General features: G+C 51.0%; 1 protein-coding gene and 1 long non-coding RNA gene across 2 annotated transcripts; one reads left to right on the plus strand and one right to left on the minus strand.

Annotated features, from left to right (window-relative positions):
* Nucleotides 1-3168: 3168 nt before the first annotated feature.
* On the minus strand, nucleotides 3169-15049 carry LOC112631591. Its single transcript, XR_003121154.1, has 4 exons — nucleotides 14934-15049; nucleotides 13111-13225; nucleotides 10644-10842; nucleotides 3169-6402 (listed from the first exon to the last, which is right to left on the minus strand). It is a non-coding gene; the product is annotated as an uncharacterized LOC112631591 (long non-coding RNA).
* Nucleotides 12818-15069, plus strand: CALML3 (calmodulin like 3). Its single transcript, XM_025396957.1, has one exon. It carries the CDS (start codon nucleotides 13885-13887, stop codon nucleotides 14332-14334), a length of 450 nt encoding a protein of 149 aa, XP_025252742.1. The 5' UTR covers nucleotides 12818-13884; the 3' UTR covers nucleotides 14335-15069.
* The last annotated feature ends 5394 nt before the right edge of the window (nucleotides 15070-20463 follow it).

Here is a 20463-nt window from a genome sequence, read left to right on the forward strand (position 1 = left end):
GTTTCCCAAGCTAGAACATTTTCTCCTAAGATGCGTCTGAGATTCCTTCCTCAGGGCATAGTTTATCCATATGGGATCCAGAGTTTGGCAACTCGGGGCAGCTCTTTTTCCCAGTGGCCCGCACTTTGAGCCCCAAACCTGGTTCCTTCTCCTGTCATACGGCTTCCTTTCCACCTCCGATGAAGATGGCACCAGGGTCTTCTCCCACCGAGCCTTCTCTCTGCAAAGGGAAGGCCGCTACTGCTCACGCCTCGACTTCTCAGGGAGCCAACGCTGCTCCGTGGAGCTCTCAGTGGAGACACACCAGGCTTCCTGCTGGGACATCTCACGGGGTGACAGAGAACCCGCAAATGCTGCTCTGCCACGTCCCATTAGCAGAAACACCTGTTACAGTTTCTAATCCCTCTTCGCCTAAGAACTGAGACCAGGCAGGAAGCTTTGGGGTCTGGGAAAGGACACGCGGGGTGGGAGGCAGGCGTCCAGCTGGGAGTGGGCCTCAGGCACCCCCTGCACCCCGCCCGTCTCTCACCATCAGGGGTGTGATTGGACAAACCCCGGGCCTCCGCCTGTGTCTTCCCTCAGGCTGAGATCTCACACAGAACCTCCTCGGGCTCCACGCAAGAATGTCTGGGGCCTGGCAAGAAACACGACCTGTGAGCTCCTTGGCGGCGGAACTTTGCTGAAACCACCCTGAGGTCCTCGGGCCAGGCAGAGCACTGACACAAAGTGGACTCTTAGTGAGCGCCAATTTGATGAATGATAAGGAAAGGATGGATGGCTGAATGAACGAATGAATGCATGAATGAGTGGAATTCAAAGTTCTGCCAGCATTTAAAGTCCTTTTTTTTTTTTTCTGTACTGGTCCATTCTCCAAAACAGAGTCCACCTTCTCTGGGGATCCGAAATGCACGTCAAACCTCATTTCCACAAATGTGCTGCCTTCAGGTCTGTGCCGGACGCACCTCGGTGGAATTCATAAGAAGGTTCCCATGGAGAGCTTCCTTCCCTGGAGCCTGCGACATGCAACCTCAGAGCCCCTGCTCCCCGCTCCCCTCCAGGAAGCCGTGTGTGAGCTCTCGTCCATCCGTTCTCTTCTTTCCTCTGCAGGATTCTCCGCCCTAACCGTCATTCCTTCAGGACTCCCTGGAGCCAGGAATGGCAGGAGAATCTGGGAAAAGCAAGCGGCCCCAGAGAAGCCCTTTCTCCTCCCCGTTCCTTCTTGTTTCCTCCCTTCTTGCCTCCAGTTCTCTACCAAGCTCCCCTCGCGGTAGATACTCACCCGTGGTGTGTCCTCAGCCAAACTAGGGAGAAAAAGCTCAGAGCTTCGCATACCTCATTTCCCTCATTTCCTCTCTAATGGCCTTCTTTACTGAGTTCTCTTGGGATACCCACCCCTCACTCCTACCCCTTCCTCACCGTGGGCACCTGCCACCCTTCCCAGGGCCTCCCTGCGCGGAAGCAGCAAATCCAGCCTTGCGCTGGCAGACTTGCTCAGTCTCAGGCGAGGGCCTTTCTGCCTCCTTCGTGCCCCTTTAGAGATGAGGTCAGAAGCTGTCTGTTCTCTTCATTTTACACATGCAGAAATGGATACACAGAAACACCAAGAGGTTTGGACTGAACCGTGTCCCCCTCAAATTCATAGGCTCAAGTCCTGCCCCTCCATGGGATGGTATTTGCAGCAGGTGAGACGGGGTCACGAGGGGTGGGGCCCCATGGAAGTCATCTTCCAAATGAAAAGTGTATCCCCCAGTAACACAAAATGATAGTGACTATTTATGGAGCTCTTAGGACGTCAGAGGCCTGACCACTCTTTGGAGTCCTCTCATGTCTTAATTCATGTCACTCTGGTCACCCTCTGACCTGGACGCTGCCATGATGCCCATTGTACACTTGAGGACCTGAGCCATGAAAGCTGTGATTTGCATGATGCATATGAAACAGTTGAAAGCAGAGGTGGGGAAAGGAAGGCGGCCAGGTGGCTGGGCTCCTGCCCCTCACCTTCCCTCGCCCCCACGCACCTCTCTAAGGATCTCTGCAGAACTCAACGGTTTCGAAGAGCAGAGTTTAAAACCACAGCAGTAAATAACTAAGGCAGGGTCTGAAGAAATGGTGAAATGGGAGCTGCATTTTGCTGAATCCCTTTGCCTGCTTTAAATCTCTCATCAGGGTACTGAGCCCACGCCCTAAACCCTCCTACCTTCTCCACACATCCCACACTTACCCGCAGGCAACCCATTGTCACAGGGATGCTTGAGTCACATGTGTGGGTACAAACTCATGCACACGCACGTGCACGCCTTCCTGTATTAAATGCTAAGGTTTGCTTCTGAAGCATAAACTTCAAAGGCTGGAATTGGGAACAGAAGCTCTTCCTGCTGCTTGGGAAACTCCTTATCCTTCAAGGAAGATCAGCTTGTTCTCTGGGAGATAATTATCTTGCCCCTTTGGTTGTAGAGGCTTAAAGTAACAAATTGTCCTACTTAGCTAATCATCAAATGCATCTTGGTATAAAAAGCTCTGTAGCATGTGGCTAAGCCCCTCAATGACATCCTCCTACTTCCTTTTTTTTTTTTTTGAGACAGAGCCCCGCTCTGTCATCCAGCGCCTGGAGTGCAGAGGCACCATCTCGGCTCACTGCAATCTCTGCCTCCTAGATTCAAGCAATTCTCATGCCTCAGCCTCCCAAGTAGCTGGGATTAGAGGGATGGGCCATCACACCTGGCTAATTTTTGTATTTTTAGTAGAAACAGGCTTTCACTATGTTGGCCAGCTGGTCTTGAACTCCTGACCTCGTGATCCACCTGCCTTAGCCTCCCAAAGTGCTGGGATTACAGGCGTGAGCCACAGCGCCTGGCCCATATTTTCTGTCATTTTTTTCAAAACATCAAGCATCAGGTTTGAAAGGTCAGTGGATCATACAAATGAAGCTCTCCCAGAGTGAATCCCCCATTCTCCCTCCCCATCTCCCCGTCCCCTCTCCTCCCTCTGCCTCTGTCCAGGCCCTTCACTTGCACCTCTCACCACCCACCACCCCCCAGCACAGGCAGGGCAGTGAGTGAGCTCACTGTGAGCTGCTGGGGAAAGCTCCAATCCCTGCATATTTCACAAGAAATAACCCTCTCCCCAGGAAAGTAACAAGTCCAAGAATAGATTTTTTTTTTTTTTTTTTTAGTATTTGGCTGCTTTTATCATGAGACCTATTACTGGTCTGCATTGGTTTAGGGCTGATCATTTAATCCTGGTTTAATCCCACTTGCTGTCAGGCCACGTTAATGCCTCTTACTCGGCCCTTTGTGAAATGCATCCATGGAGGTGCTCAGCAAGGCTCCAGATCTGACCTCTGCAGCCGAGGCAGCCGTAGAACTCCATTGTGCTGAGAAGGCAGCTCTTGCATGGCAGGATAGCCCAGGGCTACCTGCTGCAAACTGCAAGACCTGACGTGGGGACCTGCCCAGGATGGTCTCCGTACAATCCCATTGTTTGGCTTGGAGGCCCGTGGTGCAGGTGAGGCCCCCAACCATGCAAGAGGACCGCCTGTATGTGATGACCAGGCAAGAGGCCGCGCAGGGCCCTGCAGGCTTCGGGGAGCATGCTTACATGCCAGCTTTTCACATGATGATCTATCAGATTTCAATTAAACCAATCGCTGCTCTGTTCCAGAACAGTGGTCTCCTCCCCGAATGTCAACTCCAGCCCAGCCCGGGACACAGCCCTGTGTGAATCTTAATGAGTCACCTGAGACAGAACGAAAGTCACCCAAAGAGCTGAGCCAGGCAGCACATCTGGAGGAGGCTTTCAAGAGACGGTAGGAAAGGAAGGCCCAGGGCCCATGGTCCCGCAGGAAATCCCTCCATCTGTGGGGAGGCAGTGAGGCTGACTGAGAAAGGGTGCTTTCACCCCATGGTCAATGGGAGATGGAGTATAGAGCAAAGCATATCAATTTTCAGGTCAATTCGGGCCTTGGGAAGCAAAAGGAAGCTGCAGTATCTGGTCAATTCCACGGGCAGGACACAGATAGCATTGCCGTCCTCATACACGTTTCATCAGCATCTCCGGTAGCTCATCTTCACGTCCTCCATCTCCATTTGGTTGCTGTTGCACATTGGAGTGTGAACTGCAAAAATCCCAGATTGACAACATATCTTGTGCAGGCCCTACAAATCCAGGCACATCTGACAATTTCCAGAAGACTGGAAGGGAGCTCATGATGGAAAGTCGCTGGTAGGAAGTTTGGATGCTGGGAACAAAGACCCCAAAGTCCAGGCAGGCAAACAGGCCAAATGAAAAGACAGCCCAAGAAAAGAAGTAGCCAAGGAGTTTGCTCTGTGATGAGTTGTGGGGAGCGCGGGGGCTCCTAGCAGGTATTTTTTAATTCTTCCATTTGTGTGTTTCCATGGTGATCCTACAAGTCATGTGAGGAACACGCTCCTGCCAGTGGGTGAAGGTCGAGGTCCTGATGAAGCGCTGCTGGCCATGCTGCAGGAGCGGGGCCACCCTTCCAGGCTTCTCCTTCCACCTCTTTCCTGAATCTCCCACATCCTCTTTCCACCTGGCTCCTCCAATCTGCCTTAGTTGGGCCGTCAGCTTAACTTTCAAATTCGGCTTTGAGTCTGGACTGTCTTCCTGACCTCCACGGGTTCTTTACTAAGGAGAGAAGTCCTCTCTCCCTCTGAGACTTGCTGGCACGTACCACTTCAGCAGTTTCCTGGCCTCTCTCTAAGGAGCCTGCACCAGAGGCCCTGGGTGGTGGCCGTAATAGACAGCTGGGGGTGAACACTGAAATGCACCAGAGGGCTTGCAGGAAGCTGGGTGTGTGAGTCCATGCCTCCTGAGGCCCACACAACACAAATGGTATGGGGGCAGGTTCTCATTCTTGCAGAGACACGAACAGAGGAGAAGCCTGGTGGTCGATGTCCACAGGTACCAAGGTGTCCTGAGGCGCCAAGTCTTAGCAGCTGCTCCCAGGGGCCAGCATGGAGGTCTCCAGCTGCCACTGAGCCACATGGCAAATGAGGACAGTGGGGAAGAAATAACAGACAACACAGGCAAATAAAACAGGCACTTGGGCAAGGCTGTTTGAGGGATAGCATGGAATTTTTTGAACCAGAACTTGAAGGAAGGATGAGGTTCCAACAATCCTTGTGCCATTGGAGGCAGAGCTGCTCTTTGGTGACAACATGATCCTCTTGTGCTCTGTTTACTTAGCAAATACTGATTGAAGTTGGTGAGGCAGAGGACCTGTCCTATCTGAGGAGGCCTGACAGGGAAAGAAGTCAGAAACAGCCCTGGCTCTTGTGAAACTAAGATGGGAAGAAACCAAAAGAGAGGGTAAAACAGAAGTGATGGGAGGAGGCAGAGAGTTAATTAAAAGTGGGTATTCAGGGACGCCCTCACAAGGAAATGGAATTTGACTTTCAACTGAGTGGCAGGGAAGGGTCAGCACTTCAAGGTTGGGGGCAGAGTGTCCAGGAGGGCAGAGTGTCCAGGCAGACAGGGGACTCATGCGAAGTCACAAAAGTGGGAATCACACTAAGGGTGTTGTTCAAGGAGCAGAAAGTAGGCTGGAACATAGTCTTGAGTGGTCAACGATGGGATCACAGCGAGGAAGGTGGGAAACAATCATGGATGGTGAGGAGAGGTCTTTCTAGAATTTTGAGTAAGAAAAGACATGCATTGAATATAACATAAATAGGGAGACCACTTATGAGGCCATTGAATATTCCTGCCTCGAGGTGATGGTGGCTTGGTGCAGTGGATGAGTAAAGAAACATTTTCAAAGTAGAGCTGAATGATTGGCTTAGAAGTGCAAGAAGAAGGGATGAATTAAATATGACTCTACGGTTTTGTTCTGAACAATTGAATGAATCGTTTTTTAAAGAGATGGGAAGACCCAGCTACTCAGGAGGCTGCGTTGGGAGGATGGCTTGAGCCCAGGAGGCAGAGGTTACTGTGAGCCAAAATGGCGCCCCTGCACTCCAGCCTGGGCGACAGAGCCAAACTCTGTCTCAAAAAGAGAGGGAGAGATGAGAAGACTAGAGGAGGCAGGGATGAAGGCCAAGAAGTCTGCTTGATCACATTAGCCTGAGATGGTGATTAAACATGCAAATGGAGGTGTTAGATTGGCAGCTGCATGCATGAGGTGCTTAGCAGAAAAGGTGGAGAGATTCGTACCCTACGAAGAAGCCTGTCTTGATACTTTCCTGCACTGAAAGCCATCTAAGGCAGGGCCAGTCCTGGCTTCTGTTGTCTGTTTGGCAGCTTCTGGACAAGAGGGTCAAAAACTGCATTAGTGATGACCACAGAGAAAATGGAAAGGGAGGCTAGCTGTAGGAATTGGAAGATCTAGGTCCCAGTCCAAGTTCTAAACTTGCTAGTTGTCCAACTTTAATTTGTATTCATCGTCTGTGACATGGAGACATAACACAAAGGATAGTAATTGCTCAATGGATAGTAAGCAAATCCATGTCTGACATTATAAATGTAACCGTGAAACAGTAAAAGAACTAACATAACTAACTCTATTTTTGTTTAAGGGGCCTTTACCCATTCCTGCATGGATGCTAGGATAATTTTAGAGCACTGAGATAATACATAAACACAGAAATCATGTAGTTTTTGAAACGCACTCTGAGATTAAAGGTAAAGCATATAAACAATTAACTATGTTTTGTTAAAGATTTACGGGTGCCCTGTGACCTCACCAAGGACAAAGAAGTTTCCAAACTCCTCGGACCCACAGGGGCACCCAGATATCTGCAGTCCTCGATCACCTCTTGATGCTAATCCTCCCTTCTTTACCATATCCCACTCCCATGAAAAAAAAAAAAAACAAAAAAAAAAAACCCTGACCAGCCTGAAATTTTTGAGATGGTATAAAGGTTTAGAACACTAGCTCACCACCATCTCCTTTATTTGCTGACTCTCCAGATAAACCTGCTTTTCCTCCCGCCAACCCTTGTCTCTTGAGTCCAGCTTTCAAGTGGTGAGCAGCCGAAGCTGGGTTCAGTTACATAAAAGTGCTAATAATTACACTGGGGAGGAAGGAAGTTGATGAGCAAATGTTAGGGCTGGTGGATGGCTTTATCAAGGAAAAGAGAGTTCAGAACCACTCAGCCACACCCATTCCAGCAGGGTCACTGGAATGGCTACAGATTGGCGAATCTTCATATCTTTATAGCACCCAGCAGGAGAGGCACATTTAAAAGGCTACTTAACAAATTATTCTTGACAAAGGCTGTTACAATACCACTTCAGGGGGAAAAGCAAATCACCTTGGGCCTTCTGGCTTTAGGATTTCTAGTTTTCAAAGAAAGCAGCTGCAGTTGGTGTGTGTGTGGCAGGCGGGGGTGGGGGGCAGGTCCCTTCGATCTGTATCTATTGGGTTCTTCGTTAATTCTATTCTCTGCAGGGCCAGCACCGTCCCACCACAATTCCAGAGTCTTTACCTGACGGCTGCAGCCTGGGGAATTCTACACCCAGTTCACACTCCTGAGTCCCAGCACTCCAGGCACCTGGCTCCCAAAGCCTGTCCATGGATCTACTCGGGAACAGGGTGTTCCAAGACCCTTCCTGAGGGCCTGGGAGGTCAAAACTATTTTCACAGTAATACCAACGTTTTTTGCCCTTTTCACTGTGTTGATATTTGCGCTGAGATCAAAAGCAACAGGAGTAAAACCAGTGCCTTAGCATGAATTAGGAACTGTGTGCTAGGCATCATGACACTCTCCCCTGCCACGTTGTCTCGCTAAATAAACAAACAAACAAAAGAGCTGGTTGCACTTAAAAATACCCTTGGAGCAGCAGAATTATTTTTATTAAATTTCAAAGCTTACTTGTACATTTGTAATAGTCTGCTGATATTGAAATGTGATGATTATCATGAGGAAAGCATTGTGTGATTGATTAAATGAGCAGCAAGGTAAGCTTTTTTCATGGAACATCATTTTTGTTGGAAAGAACAGCTGATGGACAATCCATGATCACTCAGACCTAATATTTGGCAGACATTTTCTGGAGAATGGATGAAGTGAGCCTGTCACCTCAAGGAAAACAACTGATGGTATTTGTTGGCCATTAAAAATTTTTGAGCTTCTGAATGAAAATTGGAATTTTTGAAATTTTGTATTTGTCACTGTGAACTTGAGCCTCTCCAGTACCTAGAAGTTTTCTAATGAGATTGGTGGTGACATTAATGAATGTGATTTTTTTTGAGACAGGGTCTCACTCTGTCACCCAGGCTGGAGTTCAATGCCATGATCACAGCTCACTGCAGGCTCGATCTCTCTCCCACAATCAAGCAATCCTCCTCCTACCTCAGCCTCCCAAGTAGCTGGGACTACAGGCACACACCACCACACCCAGCTAATTTTTCAATTTTTTGTAGAGACGAGGTCTCACTATGTCACCCAGGCTGGTCTTGAACTCCTGGATTCAAGCAATCCTCCCACCTCGGCCTCCTAAAGTGCTGAGATCACAGGTGTGAGCCACCACACCTGACCTAATGAATGTGATTTTTAACCGTTACGTATGTAATTGTTCAACCAGTGAACCAGTATTTTCCAAGTGACCAATGCATGGCGTTACAAAACCATGCATGGGTAACAGATCTGTTCAAAGGGCAAAAGAGACCAGTGGATTTTCATTTAATGGTATGAAAAGGTCTCTGATATGGCCTCAGATTCCACATTGCAACTCACCTTTCAGAAACTACCACTTGTCAAATGTTGATGTAATATCAAAGAAGAATATCCACAATTTTTTGAAAAGACTATTCGAATGCTCCCTCCTTCCCCAGCTGCATACCTGTATGAGGCTGGATAATCATATGCTCCAAAACATTTTGCCACAGATTGAGCGTAGATGCGGATTTGCTTCTGGAAAGCCAAGCATAAAAGATATTTGCAAAACTATTTTGTAAAGTGCCACTCTTCTCCCTATTCCTTGTCTTGGAAAATAGTTATTTTTCATTTAAAAATGTTGTTTTTCTTTAATTTGTATTTTCAGTTGAGGGGCACAAGTGCAGGTTTGCTGCATAGGTAAACTTGCATCTTGGGAGTTTGTTGTAAAGATTATTTCATCACCCAAGTATTACTGGCTAGTACCATTAGCCATTTTTCCTGATCCTCTCACTCCTCCCACCCTCCACCCTAAGACCCAGTGTGTGTTGGTCCCCTCTGTGTGTCCATGTGTTTTCATCATTTAACTCCCACTTGTAAGTGAGAACAGGCAGTATCTGGTTTTCTGTTCCTGCATTAGTTTGAAAGAATAATGGCCCCCAGCTCCATCCATGTCCCTGCAAAGGACATGATCTCGTTCTTTCTTATGGCTGCCTAGTATTCCATGGTATATTTGTACCACACTTTCTTTATCCAGTCTATCATTGATGGGCCTTTAGGTTAATTCCATGACTGTTATTATGAATAGTGCCACAATGAACATACGTGTGCATGTGTCTTTATAACAAAGCAATTTATATTCCTTTGGGTACGTTCCCAGTAATAAAATTGCTGAAAAATATGTTTTTATGTGAACAAGTAATGGGTTTATTTCTATTAAGTTATAAATATATAAAAATATACTTAAATATTTAAATATTTATTGGTTTTAGTTGTGAACACAGTAAATATTGATATATATATATATACACCCCACATCAACACGAGCCCTTTGGAGTCCCCAATAATTTTTAAATGTTTTAATGGATCCTGAGACCAAAACAATATCTATTCTGTAGGGAAAGGAGTTGCTATATTGGGGTGAGAGGCTGCAGGGAGAGAGTTAAACAGAAAATAGAAAACATTCCCTCCGTCACAGTTTCCCAACCAGCGAGTTGCAACAGTCTGGCCCATCATGAGGCGGTCCTGTGAGTCACTGTGTACTAAGCAACGCTGTCTAAAATCCTGAGTCTTCTTTTTTTCCTGTTTTTTGTTTGTTTGTTTGTTTTTGTTTTTTTTTTTTTCTTTTTTTTTTTGAGATGGAGTCTCGCTCTGTCGCCCAGGCTGGAGTGCAGTGGCCGGATCTCAGCTCACTGCAAGCTCCGCCTCCTGGGTTCACGCCATTCTCCTGCCTCAGCCTCCCGAGTAGCTGGGACTACAGGCGCCCGCCACCTCGCCTGGCTAGTTTTTTGGTTTTTTTAGTAGAGACAGGGTTTCACCATGTTAGCCAGGATGGTCTCAATCTCCTGACCTCGTGATCCACCCGTCTCGGCCTCCCAAAGTGCTGGGATTACAGGCTTGAGCCACCGTGCCCGGCCTGTTTTTGGTTTTTTTTTCTGAGACGGGGTCTTGCTCTGTCTCCCAGGCTAGAGTGCAGTTGCACAATCTTGGCTCACTGCAACCTCCACCTCCCTGATTCAAGCAATTCTCCTGCCTCAGCCTCCTGCGTAACTGGGATTACAGGCACCAGCCACCATGCTCAGCTAATTGTTGTACTTTTAGTAGCGGTTTCACTACATTGGCCAGGCTGGTATCGAACTCCTGACCTCAAGTGATCCACCCGCCTCGGCCTCCCAAAATGGTGGGATTACAGGCGTGAGCCACTGCACCTGGCACTAAATCCTCTTTCAATGTGCCTTTTTGAGAAAGACATTTAGGTAAAAGCTAATGTTTGAGCCACAGAGCCATGACCCAGAAACCAGCAGGTACCTGTTGGCCTCTCATCCTGGTCCTTGGTCAAGTGGGCCGGAGGTATGAACGTATTCCTGTCCTTGTCTATCAGGGCACTGTCTCAGGGCACCGTCTCGGGCTCTCCAGGAGACTGTGTCGGCCACATGCCAGTGTCCCTCGGTGCTCCTGCCTCCTGTGACTGCCGCTGTATTCCTTCATGAAGATGTCCCTCCAGTCCCTGGGCAGGTAAAGTAGAAGAAAAATGCCTCCTAGAAGCCTCTTTCCCACTAGATTGTCACTCTGGCAGTCAAATAGGGGGAGTGCTTATTGGTTATTAATTATTCTACTTTTCTATACATAATAATAGCTATCACCACAGTCTCATATCTCTGAGAGATATAAAGTTGACCATATTACCAGGCCCTCCACATTACCTAACCTCAGAGAAAGAGAAAGAATATTGGGAGTTTAGTAAGGTATGGAATATTTTTTGTCAGGGATGGTTTTTGAATCTTCAGTCATTTCCCCTAATAATAGAAATGATATATGGCAAATGTAAGGCATTTTTAAATGGGCAAAGATACTATATTTATAAGAAAAGTAAAAGCACTTATAGTCCTATTATCCAAAGTATCCACTATTAAGAGTTTGGCACATGATTATCTGGGCTTTTCTTCTGTGAATGTATATAAATAAACATATACAAATGTTTAATACATGAAATCGTATCACACATACAGTTTTCTGTCTGCTTTTAAAAAATTTGCCTTGGAGACTTTTCCATCACTATATCCTCATCCTCATTTTAAAGGGTGTGTGTTATTTCACGGTGTGGAGGAAAGTTCAGGTATTTGTTACTCACCTGCTATTGTTGGATATTCGGGTGCTCTAGAGTGGAGATATTTAAATATTTTTAAAGTGCTTTTGGGATGTGAATTCTAATACTCAGGCATCGGGCACCAGTGTACAATCAAAAGCCCCTCTCAGAAGGTGACAGAAGGTCCCCATGTCCCAGAATTAGCTCCAAGAAAACCCAAAATGAAAAACGGACCTTGATCCCCAGCTGAGTTTTTCACAGGGTGACCTGGAGCAAGCTGTGCGTGCAGCCTAGCCTTTGCCGGGTCTCCCCACCACAAAAGAGCTCTCCGGAATATTCGAGGAGGGGTGGGACTCCCAGGAACAAAGCACACGCTCTTACTTGCACAGCCCCCTGTGGACAAAGCTGTAACCTGGGCCCAGGGTATGCTCCCAGCCTGCAAATGGAGACGCTGCTTCATTATTCTCTCTAAATGTAAACTTTATTATCAGCCCCTCTCCTACCCCAGGGAGTCCTGGCCAGCCCAACTCCCCACTGCCCTAGAGCTGTTGGGGTGTGAGGTCTCAGGCAAGGCCGAACATTCTGGGGCAGGGAAAGAAGGGGAGGGTGGGCCCTGGTTACCAAAGTGTTGCCCACACACGTGGCTTCCAAGATGCCCATCACCTCGTTCCCTCCACCCACTGCTGGGCCCAGGGCTCTTTGGCAAGACTGCCTGTGGCCGCCATGTCCCTGAGCCCTGCTGCTCTGGGTCCACACACTTCTCTTCTAAAGGAAAGAATTCCATGGGGATGGAGGGATTCTTCAACCTTCCTGCTTCCTCCTGCCCAAACCCTCAGGATCCAGGCTTTGTGGGCGCCTTCAGGCAGGCAGGAAGGGGAGGACCCAGGCTTTGTGGGCGCCTTCAGGCAGGAAGGAAGGTGAGGACCCAGGCTTTGTGGGCGCCTTCAGGCAGGAAGGAAGGTGTCTTGCAGGTGGCTTCAATTTTCCCCCTACCACAGACCCCTCCAGACCAGAAGGACAGACTTGCCTCTACCTGAGTAGAGAAGGGAAGGAAATCCAGAGAGAAAAAAAATGAATATCCAAGCCCTTCTCCTGCCATAGTCTCTCCCCGGCAAGTCCAGGTCCTCAAAAGGACACTTTCTTTCCCATTCAGGTCCCTGCCCCACCCCCACACACCCAGCAAAAAATAGAGTGGGCCCCATGCTTCTCCCCCCAGTGTGGATTTCCTGGATTCCCACAGGTGAAGCGCCTGCTCCTGCCTCTTTGGGGGTCATGTCCCCAGGCCCCCTGGGAGTAGGAGCCGAGTCTGTGCTGTGAACACCCCACCATCCCCCTGGGCGGGTCTCCTCCTGGAGAGGCCCTCCCCTCAGCCCCAGCTCCGTGCTCCCTGGAGCTCCTGGGGCACTGTGGACCAGACGATGAAGTGGGACTTCCTGACTGAGTCCTTCAAGGGCTCCTTTGTCTCTCCTCCTTGTCCCCTCCCTCACGGGCCTGCAGCCCCACTGATCATCTGCCAGCCCTTGGCCCCGCCATGCCCACTCCAGCCTAGACGGCTGCTTCTCAGCAGAGGGTCTGTCCTTGACCAGGCCGAAAGGTGACCTCGGGGTCCTGTCCATCACCACCTTGTATGTCCGTCAGCATTTATCAACAATCCCTAGTTACCTTGTTGGCATTCCTCGATTAGTTTACCTGCGAACTAGCTGTCTTGCTAGTTAACCTCACGAGAACTGGGGGTGGCTTGCCGGTCCCACTGTGTTCCCAGCTTCCAGAGTGACACTGCACATAGTAGGCACTCAGTAAATATCTGTGAAAGGGTGGATGAGTGAATGGGTTGGAGGAAACCCCTCCCTATTCATGTCCATTCTGAAGATAAGAAAACTCCTTGCTTCTACCTGAAGGAAAAACCTTTCAAAAACCCTCAGGTGCTATATAAAGCTTTAGAAACCAAAGGCAAGGAAGTTTCTTCCATCTGCCTTTCATCCCGCAAAAAGCCCTCCACTCAAGAGAAGAAAGGGCACTGGAGTTAATAGAGAGGGAGACAGGGGGCAGGTGGGAGATCGGGAGGGAGGAGAGAAAGGGGAATTCAGGAGGATGGAGTCCAGCGTGGATCGCTCCAAAGCTTGCCCACCACGCCCTGACTGCAGGTGTGATTCCGGGGCCCCTGTGGCTCTGCTGGGTCCGGGTGCAGGCAGGCACAGAGGTGCTGGCGTCAGCTCAATTCGCAGGCCCTGGACTCCTGTCTAAACAGGACAGGCCCGGGCAACCGCAGGGCAGGGGCGTCTGCCAATGATGGGGGAGGACTCTGCTGCTTCTTAAGCTCCAGCGACTCAAGCCAGGGCGAGACAGCCCGCCGGCCGCCGGATCTCCACCTGCCACCCCAGAGCTGGGACAGCAGCCGGGCTCCGGCACTGGGAGGGAGACCCCGCCGTGGCCTCTTCTGCCACCCACGCCCCCACCGCTGGCATGGCCGACCAGCTGACAGAGGAGCAGATCACAGAATTCAAGGAGGCCTTCTCCCTGTTTGACAAGGACGGGGACGGCTGCATCACCACCCGCGAGCTGGGCACGGTCATGCGCTCCCTGGGCCAGAACCCCACGGAGGCCGAGCTGCGGGACATGATGAGCGAGATCGACCGGGACGGCAACGGCACCGTGGACTTCCCCGAGTTCCTGGGCATGATGGCCAGGAAGATGAAGGACACGGACAACGAGGAGGAGATCCGCGAGGCCTTCCGCGTGTTCGACAAGGACGGCAACGGCTTCGTCAGCGCCGCGGAGCTGCGACACGTCATGACCCGGCTGGGGGAGAAGCTGAGCGACGAGGAGGTGGACGAGATGATCCGGGCCGCGGACACGGATGGAGACGGACAGGTGAACTACGAGGAGTTTGTCCGCGTGCTGGTGTCCAAGTGAGGCCGGCGCCCACCATGCTCCTGGGCGCCCACTCGGCCCGCAGGGCAAGAACCCGGGGCCTCTAGCCTCCTCCTCCATCCCCGCTGCCTCCCCAGGGCACGGTGGCTTCTTCCTGGGCCTGGTTGATTCCGCCCACCTCTCTGCATCCCACTTCCCGCGTCTCTTCTCTGCTCTCCTGCCCACCTTTCCACCTGCTCATCTGAATGACATGGAACTCTCCTGCTCCAAGCAAACCGTGGAACCCTCCCCACTCGGGGGAAGCAGAGCTGACCTTAGGACCAAGCACCAGGGCAGGTTGCGCTGACTCTGCGGCCAGTCAGGATGGACACAGGCTGACCCCTTAGAGCACGGCAAGCAAGATCTCTAACAGGCACCCAATGCCCAGGCCAGGGCGGCTGCAGCCCTCAGCCCACGCCAGGATTCCCGGAGGCTCCTGGACTGGAGGCTCCCTCCGCAGTCGCATTCTGGAGGGTGGGAGGCCTCTTGGCCTGCGGTAAGGGGTGCTGATGGGGACTGTGGCCACAGAGGTTAGGCCTCCTGAAAACAACACTGCCTTCCACGCTGCCCCAGCTTGCCCCTTTCCTTGTCGGCCAACCCACCGTGATTCATCCTCTGAAGCTGGGAGTGAAACCGGGTCAGCTGTAACCTGTTCCTATTCATCTGGAAGGAGGGAGGCTTGGATGAGCAGGGGAGGGGAACTGCAGGGAAATAAACGAGATATTCGTTCTTATTTCATTTCCTTTTTTCTGGTTCCCATGGAAATGATCCTTGTTACATTCAGGGTTGAAACGAGGCAGGAATCTCCATTTTTGTGCTTTTTGAAAATGCAATGAATTCCTTTGGTGGGGTGCGGTGCCTCAGAGAGAGAGAAGTCTGGATGAGGGAAATCTTGAATATTCTCAATCAAATGGATACGCTGGCAGCAAAGAGTGGTTAAAAGTCCATCAGGACTTGAAAGACCTGAGTCCATTATGTTGAGAAGGGACCTGCTGATTGCTTTTATTCCCTGTGGCAAGTGCTCCCTGGTTGTGAAGTGCCAGGCACTAGAAGATGGTGGGGGGCACGCTGGGCACACACAGGGTAAGAGCCATGAAGAGGTGTTAGTACTGCCCTAGCCCCGCAAGCGGCCGGCAACACCCAGAGAAGGTTGAAGGGGCCCTGCCAGAGATCCCTTCAGTTCTAAAGAGAGGTGTGTTTTCCAGGGTGGGCCCTAGACGGAGCTCGTCAGAAAAGACCATGGTGGATGCATCCTCTCTCCCTGACACCGACTCCCGCCCACCACCACCCAGTGTTTCCTCCTTTGTAAAACACAGAGCTGGGCCCCAGCCCCGGCCTTGCCATCATCACTGTGCCACTGGGACCTCCAGGACGACAGGACCCTCGTGCCACCTGCTTGGGCTCAGGGCACCATCAAGCACTTGGCCTGCATAGACACTTGGCACCTCCCTGTGGGGCAGCCACTATTATTACCTTCCTCATCTTACAAACAAGGAAGTGGAGACACAGAGGGATTCAGAAAGCAGTCCTGGGTCCCGCCAGTGGGTAAGAGGCAGAGCTGGGATTTCAGTCAGGCCTGTGCCCCCACCACTCAGCTACAGGCCCACCACTAACCTGTGCCCCCACCATGGTGATTACACTAGTGCCTCCCTCCAGCACTTGTGAGGAGCCAGAGCAACATTCTTAACACACCCGGCATGTAGTAGGTGCTTCATAAATGACAGCTACTATTACTATCACCTTAAAGATCCCTTCCTGCTCTAATACTGCAAGGCTTTCCGGGGCAGCCACCCCTCTCCATAGCTGGAGAACAAAACAAGAGCAGAAAGGGGAAGAAGCAGGTGCCCTGGGGCTGGATTCCTGAGGGGATGCTGGATGGTGGGGTCTCAGGTGAGCACTGGCCCAGGGCAGGTGTAACTGCAGGTACTCCTGTCGGGGGAACAGAAGTAGAGGGCAAGCTAAGGCTCAGCTTGCTGAGCAAATCCCCACCCCTCCCTGCCACTCTCAGGAGCTGGGGTTGATTGGACACATCCTGGGGAAGATTTGGGAACAAGCCTCATAAACCCTTGGACAGGGTGTCTAGTGGTCATTGGGCAGCAGCTCCCCAGGGGGTGGGGGCTGTGAGCAGGAGGGGCAGGAAGAAGCCCCCACATGGCTACTGACCACCGGCCAAAAGGAACAGGACATCAGGCCTGAGCACCTTTTGTAGAATGTCTCCCAAATTCTGCAGGAAGGAGAGAAGCCGAGGTCTCCCTGCACAGGGCATCTTTGTAGTCACTGTCATACACATGGCTGAGATTTGACATCGAAGCCCTCTCTTGCAGGTGCAGGCTTGAGGAAGCTCTTACAAGGGTTGGGACCTAGGTGCTGCCAATGCCTGGGCTAGGAGGGCACGCCAGTGTCTTTATTTGTTTTCCTCCCAGCCTCCCAGCAATTCCGCCAGGGCAGATCTTTTTGCAACTCCACACACCAGTCATTCTGGAGCCACCTGGGCCTGGATTTTGCAGGTGCTGGGAGCCTTTCATCAAGAGCTCTTTGTGCTCAGGCAGGCGCTGGCTTGGGTGGTAGAAAGGTCCTACCTACTCTCAGCTTAGAGCTGGCAGCCCCAGATCCTCTCTGAGGAGGAGTCCTCAGAAGCAGAGTAGTAAATGGAGGTGTCTTCTTTATACAGACAGAAGCCCAAGGCAGCAAGGTCAAAGTGGGTCTTGTGGCAAACCCCTCTCCTTTGGTGTTCAACAGTTTTGTTTTGTTTTGTTTTGTTTTTGAGATAGGATCTTGCTCTGTCGCCCAGGCTGGAGTGCAGTGGTGCAATCACAGCTCACTGCAGCCTCAACCTCCCAAGCTCAAGTGATGGTCCCATCTCGACCTCCCGAGCTCATCTGATCATCCTACCTCAACCCCTAGAGTAGCCGGGACTGACGCGTGCCACCATGACCCACTAATTAAAAAACAAAAAATTGCAGGGGGGTGGTCTCTATGTTGCCCAGTCTTGCCCCCACTCCTGGCCTGAAGTGATTCTCCTGCCTTGGCCTCCCAAAGTGCTGGGATTACAGGCATGAGCCACTGTGCCCGGCCTTGAATATGATTGTTCAGTAACATCTTCTGTCATCCCTTCTCCTTGAAACTGGGTCACTGCCCTCACCACAGGGAGTGTTGCCTGCTGCCGCATGGCTCCGCCTCCTCCCAACCTTCTGTGTTGGGGTAAGGAAGGCCAGGCCAGAGGGGGACACAGCCCTGACAATGCTCTCTGGCACTGCCCCTTCTGCCTCAAGGGATGTGACGCCCAGGGAATTCCCTGCCCTCACCAGTGGACCCCAAACCCACAGTGTGGATGCGTCTCTCACCACGCTAGCATTGCTGACCTCCACGGCATGGCATCAGCTACTCTACCCAATTTACCCATGGCAGTGACTGCGTCCTCTCACACAACAGCCTCAGATTCCAGGTCTACCTGGGGGCACACTTGGGCCTGTCTTTAGCTTCCTCCCCATCTCCCTTTATATTATTTTCCCTTCTTTTTTCCCACCCTGGTCAGCACTTCCAAAGAGCCTGCCCCAAACCCAGATGTCAAGGTGAACTTTTGTGTTGGTAAAATGTGGTCATTCCAGCTGCCAGGGATGGGTGCTTGCCTGTTGGACATGGGCAAGGGGAGGCCTGGGGGCCGGAGCAGGAGGAAGAAGCCACCCAAAAGGGCATACAGGGCTCCCCAGAGGAACCCAGCCCTGCGGGTGGAGCTTTCTTCCGCCCTGGGTTCTTCTGCCGCAGGGACTTAGAGGCAGTTGCCCAACTGGCATCTCCCTTTCCTTTCAGTCATTGAATAACCGGATTTAAACAACCTGCCCTCAACCCCCAAAAAGGTGCAATCTGACTGCAGCTCAAAACAACATTCCAGCCATCCTCGGGGAAAGGAATTTATAAATATTACCTTGGCTTCCATGTGCTTTCACTGAGCTCCCTCATAAATCAGGACTTGGGGCTCCTGCACTCCCAGACTATATAAAGCTCGCCGCTGACTCCCGTGTTTCCAATTTTAAATCAAATGCAGCCCAGCCCTGCCGGCTCCTGTTTATCCTCAAAGATTCCAAGGGCCTGTTCAAAGGCTCCCAGAACCAGCCAGCTAAAAATGACCCATGGCTTCCGCTACAGAAATGTAGTATCAAAACTCGTGCATGGGGCGAGACTGCTCCATGGAGAATGGTAGCAATGGGGAATATGAGTTGTGTTTCTCCACCAAAAACAAAGGTACATAAAGTAAGACAAAAACCAAAACCACCTCTGAGAAAGGTCTGGCCCCAAACCATGTGTCAACCTCCTCACCATCTTGCTTTTCTGGTAGTCGTTTCCATAGCAACAGGTTCTCAGATCGGAGTCTGGACTGGGCAAGAAAGGGAAGTGCCTGGGAAAGGCCTCCTCTGAGCCCTTTCTAACAGGGACAAGGCTGGGTGCTGAGTACTGGTTGGGACAAGCACCTTCCTCAAAGTGCAGGGAAGTGAGAAGCTTGAAACAGGCCTAGAAACAATGGCAGGGTTTCCATAACAATGGCAGGGTTTCCATAATCAGAGGAGAAAGTACCTATTGGAACAATAACAGAAGGAACCACACACAGTCCCGTAAACACCTTCTTTAGGTCTTTCATGTCTTTGCAGTGTGTGCAGAACTACCTGGGAGGGAAAAAGAGCCAGGCTCTTAGCACATAAGGAGATGAACATCTGAAGGTTGAACATCAGGTGGGCCTAGGCCTCGGAGAGCCAACTGGGTGGCCCTGCACACCTTGGGGAGCTGAACATCCAGGGAGTGACTTCCTGAAGACTGACCACAGGTGGCCGTGCTGGCCCATGGTGAAGTTCATCTCCCGTCATCACTAAACAAACCAGTCTTGCCTATAGCTCACTGCATACCTGAAGACTCTGGTCTGAAGGCCCCCCACGATAGAAGCTCAGCCCTCACTGGGGCACACTGTTGGGAGGCATCTGTCTTGCATTTCATTGCTCCTTTAATCCTCTGAACAAGTCAGTGCAGTAGCTTGTTTTAGCCTGTTTCAGAGAAGAAAAGATTAAGACTTTGAGACTTTGAATAACTTCTCCAAGGCAGTATATCTAGTGTATCACGGTTTGACCCTGGGTCCAACCAGCCCCAAAGCTTGCACCCTTCCCACTGTGCCAGAGAGGAGTTCCCAGAGCAAGGAGCCTGAGACCGAGAGGCGCTGAGCTCACAGAGGCGGTGAGTGCTGGACAGACCTTGGTGGCAAAGGCTTGGAAGTGGGAAAGAGCTGTCAGGCAAGATTTGTCTGGGCAGAGAGGACCTAGAGAAAAGAAAAGGCATTGATCGATGCCAGGAACATCCAGGAGCCACAGGACCCATCGTGTCTGGGTGTGGGCATCTGTAGAGGGAGTGCTGGTGGACTGCCCACTTGCCACATGAAACATGACGTCTCACTGCCCCTCTGGCCCACCACTGGACCCCGTGCAGGTGCTGGGGTCTGTGCAGTCCCAGAAAACAAGAGGGAATCCTGCAGTGGGCACATCTTTGAGATCCCAGTCTGCTCCCTGCCCCGCACAGGTGCATCTGTCTGCAGCCAAAGTGCTGCACAAACCTTCGCCATTCATTATTGCAGAGCAGCTGGGTGGTGTCGGCTTCTCAGCTTCTCACCCAAGCTCACATCTTGGGGTGCAGATGATGGGCAGTCAGAAAAAGCCACATGACCCTATTATGGTTGAATTGTGTCCCCCCACCTCCAAAACCTCATATGTTGAAGTCCTCCCCACCAGGACCTCAGAACATGACCTTATTTGGAGATAGAGTCTTTACAGGGATAATCAAGCTAAAACAAGGTCATGAGAGTGGGCCTTCAGCCAATATAACCTTGTCAGAGTGGGACACGTGGACACACATGCCCAGTGAGAAGACAGTGTGAAGACACAGGGAGAAGACAGCGTCCACAGGCCCAGGAGAGAGGCCTGGAACAGCCCCTCCCCACAGTCCTCTGGAAGGAACCAACCCTGCCAGCACCTCGACTTTGGACTTCCAGCCTCCAGGACTGCAGACAAGACCTTTCTGTGGTTGAAGCATCTGGTCTGTGGTGCTTTGTTATGGCAGCCCCCAAGCATCCACTGTAAAGGGATCAGGTGTATT

The sequence above is a fragment of the Theropithecus gelada genome, chromosome 9 (assembly GCF_003255815.1).
Source record: "Theropithecus gelada isolate Dixy chromosome 9, Tgel_1.0, whole genome shotgun sequence".
NCBI lineage: Eukaryota > Metazoa > Chordata > Mammalia > Primates > Cercopithecidae > Theropithecus > Theropithecus gelada.

What these genes read in the sequence shown, in the direction of transcription:
- CALML3 (XM_025396957.1), top strand. Translation starts at nt 13,885, where the DNA reads ATGGCCGACCAGCTGACAGAGGAGCAGATCACAGAATTCAAGGAGGCC.